The sequence below is a fragment of the Antedon bifida genome, chromosome 2 (assembly GCF_963402885.1).
Source record: "Antedon bifida chromosome 2, ecAntBifi1.1, whole genome shotgun sequence".
NCBI classification, from domain to species: domain Eukaryota; kingdom Metazoa; phylum Echinodermata; class Crinoidea; order Comatulida; family Antedonidae; genus Antedon; species Antedon bifida.
The window spans coordinates 35,155,660-35,168,720 of record NC_136227.1 but is presented as its reverse complement, the minus strand read 5'-3'; the positions used below and the strand labels follow the sequence as shown (position 1 = coordinate 35,168,720).

At 35.2% G+C, this 13,061-nt stretch overlaps 3 protein-coding genes across 4 annotated transcripts in view; 2 read left to right on the top strand and 1 right to left on the bottom strand.

The window, feature by feature from the left end:
* Positions 1-13,061, bottom strand: part of LOC144835677 (uncharacterized) — a 64,865-nt gene that overhangs the window by 12,209 nt on the left and 39,595 nt on the right. The window lies entirely within an intron of this gene.
* On the top strand, positions 992-2,060 carry LOC144836287 (uncharacterized). Of its 2 annotated transcripts, none has more exons than XM_078691540.1 (2): positions 992-1,087; positions 1,464-2,060. In XM_078691540.1, the coding sequence occupies exon 2, from the start codon at positions 1,475-1,477 to the stop codon at positions 2,042-2,044; it is 570 nt and encodes a 189-aa protein (XP_078547666.1). In that variant the 5' UTR covers positions 992-1,087; positions 1,464-1,474; the 3' UTR covers positions 2,045-2,060. The 2 variants fall into 2 exon arrangements, with proteins under 2 accessions (XP_078547666.1, XP_078547667.1); XM_078691541.1 differs by having other exon boundaries at positions 1,061-1,087; positions 1,467-2,060.
* On the top strand, positions 4,920-12,124 carry LOC144834695 (lymphoid-specific helicase-like). Its single transcript, XM_078689588.1, has 12 exons — positions 4,920-4,976; positions 5,353-5,513; positions 6,511-6,625; positions 6,976-7,101; positions 7,384-7,486; positions 7,721-7,879; positions 8,187-8,332; positions 8,618-8,849; positions 9,229-9,348; positions 9,653-9,772; positions 10,515-10,674; positions 10,858-12,124. The coding sequence occupies exons 3-12, from the start codon at positions 6,612-6,614 to the stop codon at positions 11,142-11,144; spliced, it is 1,467 nt and encodes a 488-aa protein (XP_078545714.1). The 5' UTR covers positions 4,920-4,976; positions 5,353-5,513; positions 6,511-6,611; the 3' UTR covers positions 11,145-12,124.

Here is a 13,061-nt window from a genome sequence, read left to right as displayed (position 1 = left end):
GCGTGAGTTTTGCGGTGTTTATTGACTCTTCCATTATAAAAGTAGGTAGGCAATGCTGGGCTAGTATTATTATACCTGATGTAAAACGTTGACTAATACCATAAATAATTTAAAAAGTACTGTCATATTATTTATTCATATTTGTTATATATTATCCAAAGACAATTTACTATGCTACGAGTAACAGTGGCTGGATCTCAATTGAGATATATAAAAATAGCTAATCATCAAAACGTAAAAGAAAACAGCCAGATAGAAATACCAAGCTTTGTCAGGCTAACATGTATTTGTTATACAGTATTTTGATGCATTTAAATGGTGTTAAATTTTTAATCCACATTAGTTATACAATAATAATAAATAGATTATAATTATTTTCCCCATCATGGTAACACCTGTACTTATTACTCTGTTTATTGCATTCTATTTATTTGCATATTATGGTCAGTTATTCAGTTGATTTGTTTTTAACCCTCCGCATTGTTCAATTTAACCTATTGTTTTGTGTTCTTTTGTTTGTCATGAACTATTATGTTCTAAGATGAACAATTTTCTAATTTCTTTGAAAATGTATGTTTATCTATTTACCGTCGTTTTTTATCGTCAATAGTATAAACGGGCCTTAAAGGCCAATTTACACAGACGAGCGGTAACGGTTAAATACAAATAGAATCTTGTTATTAGTGACCATTTACACACACGAACGGTAACGGTTAAATATAAATATAGAATCTATTTTATTTCTTATGACCATTTACACAAAGCGCGGAGCGGACGGGCGGTTTCCGCTGAGGATCATCAGATTCTACGTGGAACAAGCTACGCGGTATTCCGCTTACCGTTACCGCTCGTCTGTGTCAATTGCCATTTATACTGTAATAATCAACTGTCTCTTTTGTAATTGAGTTTGGAAACTTGTGAAGTCATAGGGGCAAATCTGCCGAGTCAGATAATCTTAATATTTCCGTTTTCAGTTCCTTAACCTTCGATGATTGCAGTATAACGAAGTCTTGTTTTTGTAATACTATAATTTATTATATACACACTATACCGTAATAACGTACTGTGGAGCGTAAGTAGTCGAGTGGTAAGTACTAGATGGTTACAATCTGAAAAAGTATACAAAGTTTATACTGTTTATTCATCTTTCTTCAAAAAATGTAGATTGTTGTACAAATCACAATTTGCTGTTGTTTTCGCTTTAACTAGGTATTGGTGTCGATTCGTTCTGTTTCAGTGTATTTATCCGTTTTTCATCATCTTTATTGTTAAGCGCTTTGGAACAATCTGTTAAAAGCGCTATATAAATTTGACATTACATTTATGTCATTGCTACTGTATCTTTCTAATGAAATGTTGAAAGGAATTTAATTGATCCTCAAAATGATGGCCACGGCTTCAGTTTAATTTATTTTGTTAATATTAATATTTAATATTGTTAAATAACGTTATATATTTTTCAGCAGAGTTTGCTATGATGGTGAAACACTTGTTGGTACTGCTTTTAGCCGTCCATCAATCAACTAGTATTCAACAATTTCCCGATAGCTTTTACTCATCAGATTCCGACCAGAACCTGTTTTCGTGGTTAGAATATTCCGAAGATGAATCTTACAGCATCGGTACGGCAGAACCGTCTTCTGATGTTTCGTCTGATCCCCAGCAGCAGGTTCGCAATGTCCACTTGCAAGACGTTCCCGATAGTCTGCCTGGACTAGATGCAAACCGGACCTATATGGATTTGTACCTATGCGGTCAGTTTATGGACCTGGATGAAGACGGGTCAGACTTCTCTGTCATCACGTTTGATTATGCTGGATATGAAATAAAGTTCGATCCTTGCGAACCAGTAGATGAGACATCAAGACCATTCAATTTTATTTACACGTCCGGTGATGCTTCGGCGTCGTCAGACTTAAAAGCAAGTCGAGCTTTACACCAACAATGTGGCGTCGGTACTCTCAATATAATGACGGACAAGTACCAACCAATATTCATTTCTTCTCACGTAACCTTCCAACCAAGGCATCAATTAAGAAATTAGTTAACTTTGTGAGTCACGGCAGTCGCGCATCTGTAACATTCTTTCTTGCTTATCTCGTTGAACAAGATGGAGACGTACAAAACTTGTTTACACACATTCAACCACTTCTTGACAACGGTATCATAGTAATCAAAGTATGCGGACGTTGTAGTTACTTTTCGAACATGCCCAAGAAGAGTAGTTACAGAATGATATCAAAGTATGGAATGGGAAGGCCAAAGATGTACGTCAGAGACGGCTGTCCACTTATTCAACCCTTCCAGGTTCCTGGAGAAATCTACAACGGCCTTAACTGCGACACTTTCCAGGGTTCGTTACAAAAATGCGCCAGCGACTTCATCACAGACAAGTGCCGGTTGTCTGCTTTTGGTGTATCTTTATCTGACGTCACTGAAATGAGTGGAAAACTGAGTCAAGTTGTGTACAACGTCACCAAAACATGTCTGAGGTCAACTGGTTGTTGGAAGAAAGAATCGACGAAAAGTATGAAAATATTTGATGAGCTGATACCAGTTGTTTGTTCATTTACAAGGAAGCAAGCAGACGATGAAATTGAGCGGTGTGTCAAAGATTCATCTCACTTGCCCTTTGACCTAAACACCCCGGTTTCTTCAACACCAACGACACATTTTGCATCAGTAAGCATCACTGTCCTATGTATCATGGCAATAATCTTCGCATTATAAGTGTTTGCGGGATATGTGTTTTAATTGAAAGGTTGCGTCCTATGGTTGAATATTTGTTTTCTAAACTAGCGCGTATCTAAACTAGCGCGTATCTAAACTAGCGCGTATCTAAACTAGCGCGTATCTAAACTAGCGCGTATCTAAACTAGCGCGTATCTAAACTAGCGCGTATCTAAACTAGCGCGTATCTAAACTAGCGCGTATCTAAACTAGCGCGTATCTAAACTAGCGCGTATCTAAACTAGCGCGTATCTAAACTAGCGCGTATCTAAACTAACGCCTATCGAGTAAGCAAGTAAATCTGGTCGCGTACGCTCATATGTTTCTGTTGGTCACCAATAATATTCAGTATTATAACCCATAGTCTTAAACATAATGGGCATAAAACAATTCTAGTCCGACCTGATCAGGGTCAGGACCAAACCAAGAGCTTTTGAATGGATAGGCATGCATGCCAGTAATCAAGCTACGGTGCCACAAGCTAGCTACCTGAACACAAAGTGTGTTGCAATAAAATTAAGCGTATAAATTATACTTACAACTTGTTTTAATTAGTATTAAATTTAGCCAACTGCTGTTACAAAAAAAAAAGTTATTAAATAATACACAGCACTATAGTTTTGTTTAATTTTTTTCACATTATTTGATGTACTGTAATACAGCAAGCTAAGATGGTTCATGTCCTGCCTTATATTAATTTTGTAGAATAAATAAGGGCAAATCCACTGATAACGTCTTAATTTTATTAAATGTAAAAACAAATTTAAATCATTGTACTTAGAAGCAACTTGGTATAAAGGTACACAATTGTGGATCCAGGATTTTGAAATAGGGGGGAGGGGCTTAAAGTAGGGAAATGAAGTGCTGAACTTAATTTGATGTCCTATCTTTTGCATTACAATTTGTGAAATTTAGAGGGCGCCCCCCGCACCCCTGAATCCGCCCCTGCTAACATGAATGTCCCTTTAAGATCCTCAGTAGTATTCAAGTAAAATTAACCATGTTTCGGTCATTAATGGAAACAATATGGCGTCTATGTATTATGTTTGGTCATCAATCTCTATAGAAACAATATGGCGTCCATGTATTATGTTTGGTCATCAATCTCTATAGAAACAATATGGCGTCCAGGTATTATGTTTGGTCATCAATCTCTATAGAAACAATATGGCGTCCAGGTATTATGTTTGGTATTATGTACTTGGTTCTTTGCTATTTTCATCTGAAATTTAAACATAAAATAAGATAATGAAGAATACTAAAAATAGTTATTTACTTAAAAAAAACAAATAAAACCATGGCAACATGAGAATTTAATGGAGTCCAGGTTTGGAGAGAGTGGACTGTAATTATTAAAAACTGTACTAAAACGATAAAATACTCGCTAAACTCTGTCTACTGCACTATCAAACTAGTTTGACAAAAAGAGTGTGATGTGCCCAAATATGGTAGTGATATGCCCAAATATGGTAGTGATAATTATGACATTATCGTGTCCATATATGGGCACATCACATTTTTTGTCACATAAAGTTTGACAGTGCAGACAGAGCTTTAGTTAAAGATGTATTGTCCCTTGAAACACAAAAAATGAAAAAAAATATTATAAATTTAAATTGGCCATATCAAAGTAATATTAAAGTTATTCACTTTAAGTCGAAAATTCGAGCCAAACACAACAAGTTTACGTAATTAACAGGTAAATTAATTTGATTACATTTCGTCTTGAAAATCGTCACGAGCGAAAGTAAGCAAAGATTTCAAACCACGAGTAGCGGCATTATGCATGATGCTAATTAGGATTGTTTACAACTCGTCGCGGTTGGGAAGGTGTTTTCACACAGATCGCGAGGAAGTTTTATGATTATGCATACGAGTAGCCAAACAAGCGCGTTGTATTATGAGATATGTTTTGATCGAAAACTTTGACTGGAAGTCAAAGTTATTTTTTGAACAAAAAATCGTCTGTATTTTGGTTAAATTATTTTTTTTTCGACTAATTTTTGGTGAAAGTTAATAACTATTATGATACGTCAAAATTACCCACCTTTTTTCGAAATATTAAAAAAATTTTTTTTTTAATTAGTCAAAGGGACAATACATCTTTAAAGGAGGGCGCCATGTCAAAAAGTTAAAAAATAAATATATTTTGGCACATATGGCGTTTCATACGCCGCTATACAATCTTTTCTTTTTTGGTGGTAGTAGGTAGTACTGGTACTCTCTATAGCATGGATGGCCTGGAGGTATGGTACTGGTAGTACAGTTAGTAGAATAGTACAGTAGTAGGTAAGCTAGATGTTTCCCAGGGTGGTACTAACTACTAGAGGAGGTAGTACTGAGCATCCCTTACCTTTTTCCTATTTCTAGCAGCTCAGAATTGCCGGGTACCTCCATGATCGGGCAGGGTCGGAGGAGAGGGCCGCCGAGTTACTTCTCTACTGTACTTCTAACTACTAGTAACTAGGCCTAGCTAGTCCTAGTTGTTGGTCTAGTTTAGTACTGTAGTCTGTAGTAGTAGGATATCTAGGCCCCTACTTACTACTACTACTATCTAGGCCTGGCACTACCTAAATGACCTCAATGTCTGATCAGAATTGTCCTCATTTCTTCTTCTCACAGATGACAGTGCGTGACATACGTGAAGATTACAGCTGCTACACAGACCATGTAGTTATTATAATACTGTACCTCCAACACGAACATGGCCTAGACCTACTACACATACCTCCATGTTGTACAGAGACAGAACTACTAACTGTCGTCTAGATGGCTGTTGACAGGTAAGCATCCATGGATACAGAGTAAAGAAACAGCTATGTGTTTGCCAATTTGTAAATGTAAATTATAGTGAATGCACAATTAATGGCCAGTTGATATAGACATTTCACATTCTGATTTTAGCAGCAACTAGGCCTACTGTTACGTTTCTGTTTTCTTTTTAAGAATGAGTGCAAGAATGTTCTTACTGATAAACAACATGTAAGCATTCAAGAATACGACAGAGTACAGAGAAAACTTAATTCAGTTGGCAAATGTGTTTGTCTTAATTTTTACACGTCCAAAAGAAAGTAATAACTAGAAAGCCACTCCGAGAGTGCATACCTCGGCCTACTGTAAAATTCTCCTACATAAGATTTCTCCGGTAAAAAAAAAAATATATATATGTCTTAATGCTGTTTGTGATTTAGGCTAATTTCACTACAAGCATGTGCATGCGAGTTTGGTGTAATGGTTATATAACAAGCCTTTCAATTAACAATAGCTTAGTTGACTAACAATAGAACAGCAACGCGAAAATCAAACGAGTTTGAAAAGAAATAGGTTTTTTAAACTACTCGCATCAAAAAACGTGCACATTAAATCAAATTATGTTTTAAAATTACAAATCACAAATTAAAACTCTTGCCTCTTGTACAAAAATGAAGTTTTTTGGACAAGTAGTTCTCAAGAAAATGCAATTTCAGTTTACTTGTTACTTTAAGACTGCTCGCTGGCTTTTGAAAAATTCTGTCCTATCTTTTAACACTAGCAGGTCTGAAAAGTATGCTAAAAAGTGGTCCAGAATTGGGACCATGTATATTCATTTTGGTAAAGATCTTGTAAGTACTTTTTGGGTAATCAAAACAAACAAACACACGCTACCGATTACATATACCTCCTTGGCGGAGGTAAATCATTATCTTTTTAATATATCAGTTATAGCAGCCACGAATCATGTTAATTTGTTTTCAGTGATTAAAAATTAGTGGAAGAAAGTTGTGTTATTATCTTTCTCAGATTAGTAATTTCAGCAATGATCCTGATTATTTCATCTTTCTGCTTTCAACAAGAGCTGGTGGGTTAAGCATCAACTTGACAACAGCTGACAGTCATTATATATGACAGTGATTGGGTAAGTTAAATAAATAATTACTACATTTTATTACAGCGTGATCAATAATCTGCCATACGATTTACACACAGAGTGTCATATGTAAAGAAGTATTTGTGCTGAGTGAAGTTGAGCCTAACCTAAATTGATTCTACCCAGCTTATATTTCACATACCAACTTAAGTCTGTTAACCTAGACTTACCTGCTACTTTCACTGTTTAGAACACACCATCATGTTTAGAGAAATATCCCAACATGTTTGTAATAAATTTATAGCAGTGCAAATTTGCCTCCAACTTTATACAAGCTATTAAAATAATAAGGTGGTAAGATAAATTGTTTGATTTGTATTCAACTATGTTTATTTTAGAGAACTGAAGACGTACCAATCTGCCAACAGACTTCTACTTACTGGTACCCCACTTCAAAACAACCTGTCTGAGTTGTGGTCTATGCTAAACTTCTTACTACCAGAAGTGTTTGATGATCTACAAACGTAAGTATTAATTGTTATCAATTTGAATCCGGTCCTGCTCCAGTTGAGGTTCGCAACAGATTGTTCGTCATACAGCATTAGTTACCTTTTGTTTTCATGATGCGTCATGCAGTTACATAAGATTGGCACGTGGCGTGTTGTGAAAACAAAATGCAACGCAATTTTTATTTTCCGGAGCAGGTGTGAAAGGCAAACATGTCAATCACTGCCCACCAAACAATTTCTCTGTATAAGAACAAAACTGATGTGGATATAAATTTCCTTTCCTATCTTAGTTTTCAGGTTTGAATCCTGGTTTGATTTTAATTCATTTTCAAGTCACGAAGATGAAGAAGCCATTGTAGCTAAGGAGAGACAACAAAATGTTATATCCATGATGCACCAGGTACTGCCAACAAATCAGTTAACAGTTTCTTAAATCAAAAACGAAGGGAACGGTAATTAACAGAGCAAGACGTCATAAACTTTGCTCCGTCTATCGGACCGAACGTTAAATCAACCAATTATAGTCCCGATGAGAACGGAACAGATTATACTGGGCTTTAATGCATGCACAGATTAATGTTGATATTTTCTGTGGGTAATTTTATTCTGTATTAAAACTGTTGGTATCTTATAGATTCTTACGCCATTTTTATTACGACGCTTAAAGACAGATGTTGACCTGACAATACCTCCAAAGAAAGAGATCATTGTAAACGCACCAATGATGAGTATTCAACAAGAATTCTACGCATCAACTCTAGACAGGTCAATTATTGATAAGGTCAAACCCAAGGTAAGAACAGTGCATCATGTGCCATGGCTCTGTTATAATCAACCTAGCTGCCTACAAGCCAGAGTATCTAGGGTTAGTTAACATGAAGTTAGAAACACCTGCTAAAATAAATGAGACGTGATTCTGCAGCTGAGAAATTGCAGTAAGAATTAGCCAATGATTGGTTGATAACTAAAAGTTAAAAAATTGAGTCCTGAGTGCCACACTTTCTATAGTTTGTTTAGCTGCCTTATGTTATTAAGTTCCAAAGTATTGAAACGTATATAAAAAGAATGTTGTTGTCACCTGCCATTCTTTTGTTCCACAGAAAAAAGAAGATGTAACATTGACCCCAAAAGGTCGACCCAAGAGAGGATGCTCTAAAAAGGTTGACTACTCCATTGTATTTAATGAAAATGAGGAATCTGATGATGTTGAAGATTGGTACAAAAAGATTAGAGACACATTTGCCAAGTGAGTTTACAATAGTTGTAGTAGAGAAGTCTAGGCGTGAGTACCAAAAAGTTAAGATTGAATGGGAAAAATATTTTGTTGTAATCAGGTGGCATGGGGTTTTAGGTGGGTGCCTTGTTGAAATTCGTCTTAGTAGTATGGTGTTGGTTAGTGTTATATCTTATAATATCCTGTAGTCTGAACAGATGCTTAGCACCTATTTTGTAAGAGGGTGTCCCTGTCCACCTCCACCAGTACAACATCCATGAGTACATTACTTTATACCCCTTTTATTATTTATTTCAGAGAACCAACTGCACCAGGTGAGACCCCGTCAAATACAGAATCAGTAGTTAATATTAAGCTTCAAAACATTGTAATGCAACTAAGAAAATGCTGTAACCATCCTTACCTACTGGAATATCCACTTGACCCGGTCACGCAACAGTTCAAAGTTGACGAGGATCTTGTCAAGTCATGCGGAAAGCTTTTAGTGTTGGAGAGAATGTTACCTGAACTAAAGAAGCGTGGACACAAGGTATCAATCTTAAATATTCATGTTAGTTTAAAAGAATGTAATAAGTTAATGAAATTGGCAATTGGTTTATAAAAACATCTGAATTATATGTCTGTTTGTCTGTAGGTCCTAATCTTTCCCCAGATGACCTCAATGTCTGATATGTTTGTTTGTAGGTCCTTGTCTTTTCCCAGATAACCTCAATGTCTGGTATGTTTGTCTGTTTGTAGGTCCTCATCTTTCCCCAGATGACCTCAATGTCTGATATGTTTGTCTGTTTGTAGGTCCTCATCTTTCCCCAGATGACCTTAATGTCTGATATGCTTGTCTGTTTGTCTGTAGGTCCTCATCTTTTCCCAGATGACATCAATGTCTGATATGCTTGTCTGTTTGTCTGTAGGTCCTCATCTTTTCCCAGATGACCTCAATGCTTGACATACTTGAAGATTACTGCCACTTAAGAAACCACAACTACTGTCGTCTAGATGGCAGCATGGCTTTTGTTGAGAGACAACAACAGGTAAGCACCTGCATGGTGAAGAAGAAATTTAAAATTATTTGGAATAACTTGTAAATATAAATGATACTGAATTAAGTTGATACACACATTCTGATTTTAGCAACTACTGCTGTATTATGTTAATTAGTATTATGAATGTTTTTACTGAGAAAAGATGGAAAATGTGTTTGTCTTAATTTTTACCAAATGTCCACCTAATGATAATTATCTTTAATATCAGTTGATTGTAGCAGCCACAAATCATGTTTGTTTGTCTCAATTATTCAAAATTAGTGGAAGAAGGTTGTGTTATTATCTTTCTCAGATTAGTAATTTTAGCAATAATCCTGATTATTTCATCTTTCTGCTTTCAACAAGAGCTGGTGGGTTAGGTATCAACTTGACAACAGCTGCTGACACAGTCATTATATATGACAGTGATTGGGTAAGTTAAATAAATAATTACCTACGCCAAGGAGGTTATATTTTCACCACTGTAGTGTGTGTTTGTGTGTGTGTCTGTGAAAGCCTGGAGGCCACAGTTTTCATCCGATTCTCCCCAAATTTGGCCACAATGATCTATGCCCCAAAAGCTTGGACGAGTTTGACTTTGAGGGGAAAAACTAACAAAAAAACTATTTTACTGCCTAGAGACCACATTTTTATCTGATTCTCCCCAAACTTAGCCACAATGATCAATGACTCATGATATAATTGTGGTTAAATTTTGAAGTGTCAGGGTCAAAGATCAAGGTCCACAAAAAATAACCATTACACCAAACTCTCATCCACAACTTTGTAGTGTGCAGTTTATTGAGATTTTACACTATTTACACTTAGAACTAATAGAAAATATATATATATATTTTCCGGGGAATTTTACAGTAGACGGAGGTTTGTACTCTCGGAGTACCCTCTAGTTACTACATTTTATTACAGCATGAACAATAATCTGCCATATGATTTACACACAGAGTGCAATATGCTTTTTTGCTGCGCACTTTGTGCACTCGAGTGCATGATAGTGAAAAAATAAAGAGCGCACATGTGACTCATTTCAGCGCGTCTGATTGGCTACATCCGTTAACCCATGTTATAATAATTATTCACAAGCTTGTGGTGTAATGTTTGTTTTAGTGTAGTGACTTTCAATACATTGTAAAGTAGCATTTATAGTTATATTATAGAATCCACAGTCAGATCTACAAGCCCAAGATAGATGCCACAGAATTGGTCAAGAAAAGCCAGTGATTGTGTACAGGTTAGTGACTATTAACACCATTGACCAGAAGATAGTGGAGAGAGCAGCTGCAAAGAGGAAGCTGGAGAAGATGGTCATTCATCAAGGTCAGTTTTGTCTTTCACACCTCCCTAAAAACCCTCCTGAACAATAAACACCCGTGGCATTTATTCAAATAAATACGTTAAATTAATCATATTGTTTTATAGACTTCTACAGTAGTATGCAAACTTCTAGGCATTGATTGTTCTCATTCATTTCAAAAATTCATTATCTTATTTTTTTCTTAGGTAAATTCAAAGGCAGTAAAACTATGGTGAGAGACTCAAAAGCTGTGATGGATCCCATGGAACCACTAAAAGTGTTACGCTCCACTGATCACTCTGGCATTATCAAAAACTGTAAAGAACAAGTCATCAGCGACGCCGATCTTGAGCTCCTATTGGATCGCAGCGACCTTGTTGGGAATAATGCGGGAAAGAAATTAAAACCAGTAAAGGAGAATGAAGCGTTTAAGGTTCTGGAATCCTGCGATGAAAATGTCATGGAGTTAAAGATCTCAGCTAGAGAAGGATAACTAACCTGTCTTCAACAATCTATTGCAAGTTTGATCTCTGCATATTCATTTAATTCTCTATCAAGATATCCACATCAAATCCATGGCTCCTGGCTTTAAATTTACTACAGTACTGGGTTCACATACTGTATACCCAATATTGCACAAATTGAAATCTGGGATTGTTAATGGTATTTATGACATTTATTTCTATGCAAGTAGTTACTGTTGTTTTCTGCACAGCACAGTGTTCAGGTTTAAACTATTGTTAACACCAAGTGTTATTACAAGTCAGCACAGTGTTCAGGTTTAAACTATTGTTAACACCAAGTGTTATTTCAAGTCAGCACAGTGTTCAGGTTTAAACTATTGTTAACACCAAGTGTTATTACAAGTCAGCACAGTGTTCAGGTTTAAACTATTGTTAACACCAAGTGTTATTTCAAGTCAGCACAGTGTTCAGATTTAAACTATTGTTAACACCAAGTGTTATTACAAGTCAGCACAGTGTTCAGGTTTAAACTATTGTTAACACCAAGTGTTATTACAAGTCAGCACAGTGTTCAGGTTTAAACTATTGTTAGCACCAAAGTGTTATTACTCTTACAACAAAAGAAAATCAAAGACTGTACACAAATATATCTCAAAATTAAGTAGAACCTTTAATTATTCCAATCTATAAATGGTAATCCATAACTTATCAACTTTAAATTTATTTTATACAGAATTATATTTCACTATTTCTACATCATATAGAAAAAATATTTCTACATCAAAAAATATATTTAAAAACACAGCAATGAAACTAAATGCAAAATTCATTGATATCAAACTATATTATATAATGTCTTCATTGTTTGATTTTTGTCATTTTTAGTTTTACAAATTCTACTACAAGTACAACTTTGTTCTGTTGTTGTTACTGTGCCAAAGACATATCATAATGTGTTTATTTGTTATTATAATTTCTAATTACGTTTTCATTTAATAAAATTGCTTTTGATAACAAATTACGTTTGATCATGTTCATGCTATTTTTTGTAGTTTGAAGTTGTACCACTTTACTTTTAGTATTTAACCATCCAACCTAATTATAAAGAGTTGTATTAATTACATTTAATATAATATTATCACATAATTACTTTAAAACACGCACAACCAATTCTATACAATATATCAAGTAAAAAACATTATTATAAAAGAATCATTGTCATTAAACATGGCAGCACAGCTTATAAAGATTATAATGAATAAGAAACAAACATTCTTGTTTATCTGCATGCTACAGCTGTTAATAATTATTACTTCCGTTGCTAGTGTGCCGCGTGCGGAAGTACGCGCGCGCGCTCCGTCGATGAAGGTAGGTAAGTATGTCAAAATAAAATGTTCAAAAACATTGTATAATGTTTTAGATCATCATATTGATTTAATCTACTATACGATTTATATATAAAAGGTCGTTTTTATATTGAATATAAATTTAATGTTAGAAATGCAATTATTTGCGATATTAAAAATTGACACCTGCTTGCTGCGAGATTTAAAAATGTGTCTGTTATATAGTAGAAGTAACATACGTTATCAGTGAAAACTAACGATGATTAAATCTAATATTTCTTATTGAACACTTTTCAGACACGTGATCAATGACGTCAGCTGATAGATTGCAATACAACATGTTAAGCTGCCTCAGCTTAGGACACATAATGAGAAATGAAGAAAATGTATTAACATCAATGTTGTGAAGTTTACTACGAGCGATAATGAGATCACGTAATGCTAATTGAACTTGTTTGAGAGAACATTCTGACACAAAGTCATGAAATACATCACGTGATAGATTCCAAATCCCAACCCAGTCACATTTATCTTCAATGCCTAAAATGTGTGCAATAACTCTTCCCTTTCGCTCCAATGCCATCTTACTACAAAAGTCAC

Bases quoted from the DNA above. Each gene is read 5' to 3' on its own strand.
- LOC144836287 (XM_078691540.1), top strand. From the start codon at position 1,475: ATGATGGTGAAACACTTGTTGGTACTGCTTTTAGCCGTCCATCAATCA.
- LOC144834695 (XM_078689588.1), top strand. The intron at 7,102-7,383 runs GTAAGTATTAAT...CTTAGTTTTCAG, and splicing joins GTGTTTGATGATCTACAAAC to GTTTGAATCCTGGTTTGATT. The intron at 9,773-10,514 runs GTAAGTTAAATA...GTTATATTATAG, and splicing joins TTATATATGACAGTGATTGG to AATCCACAGTCAGATCTACA.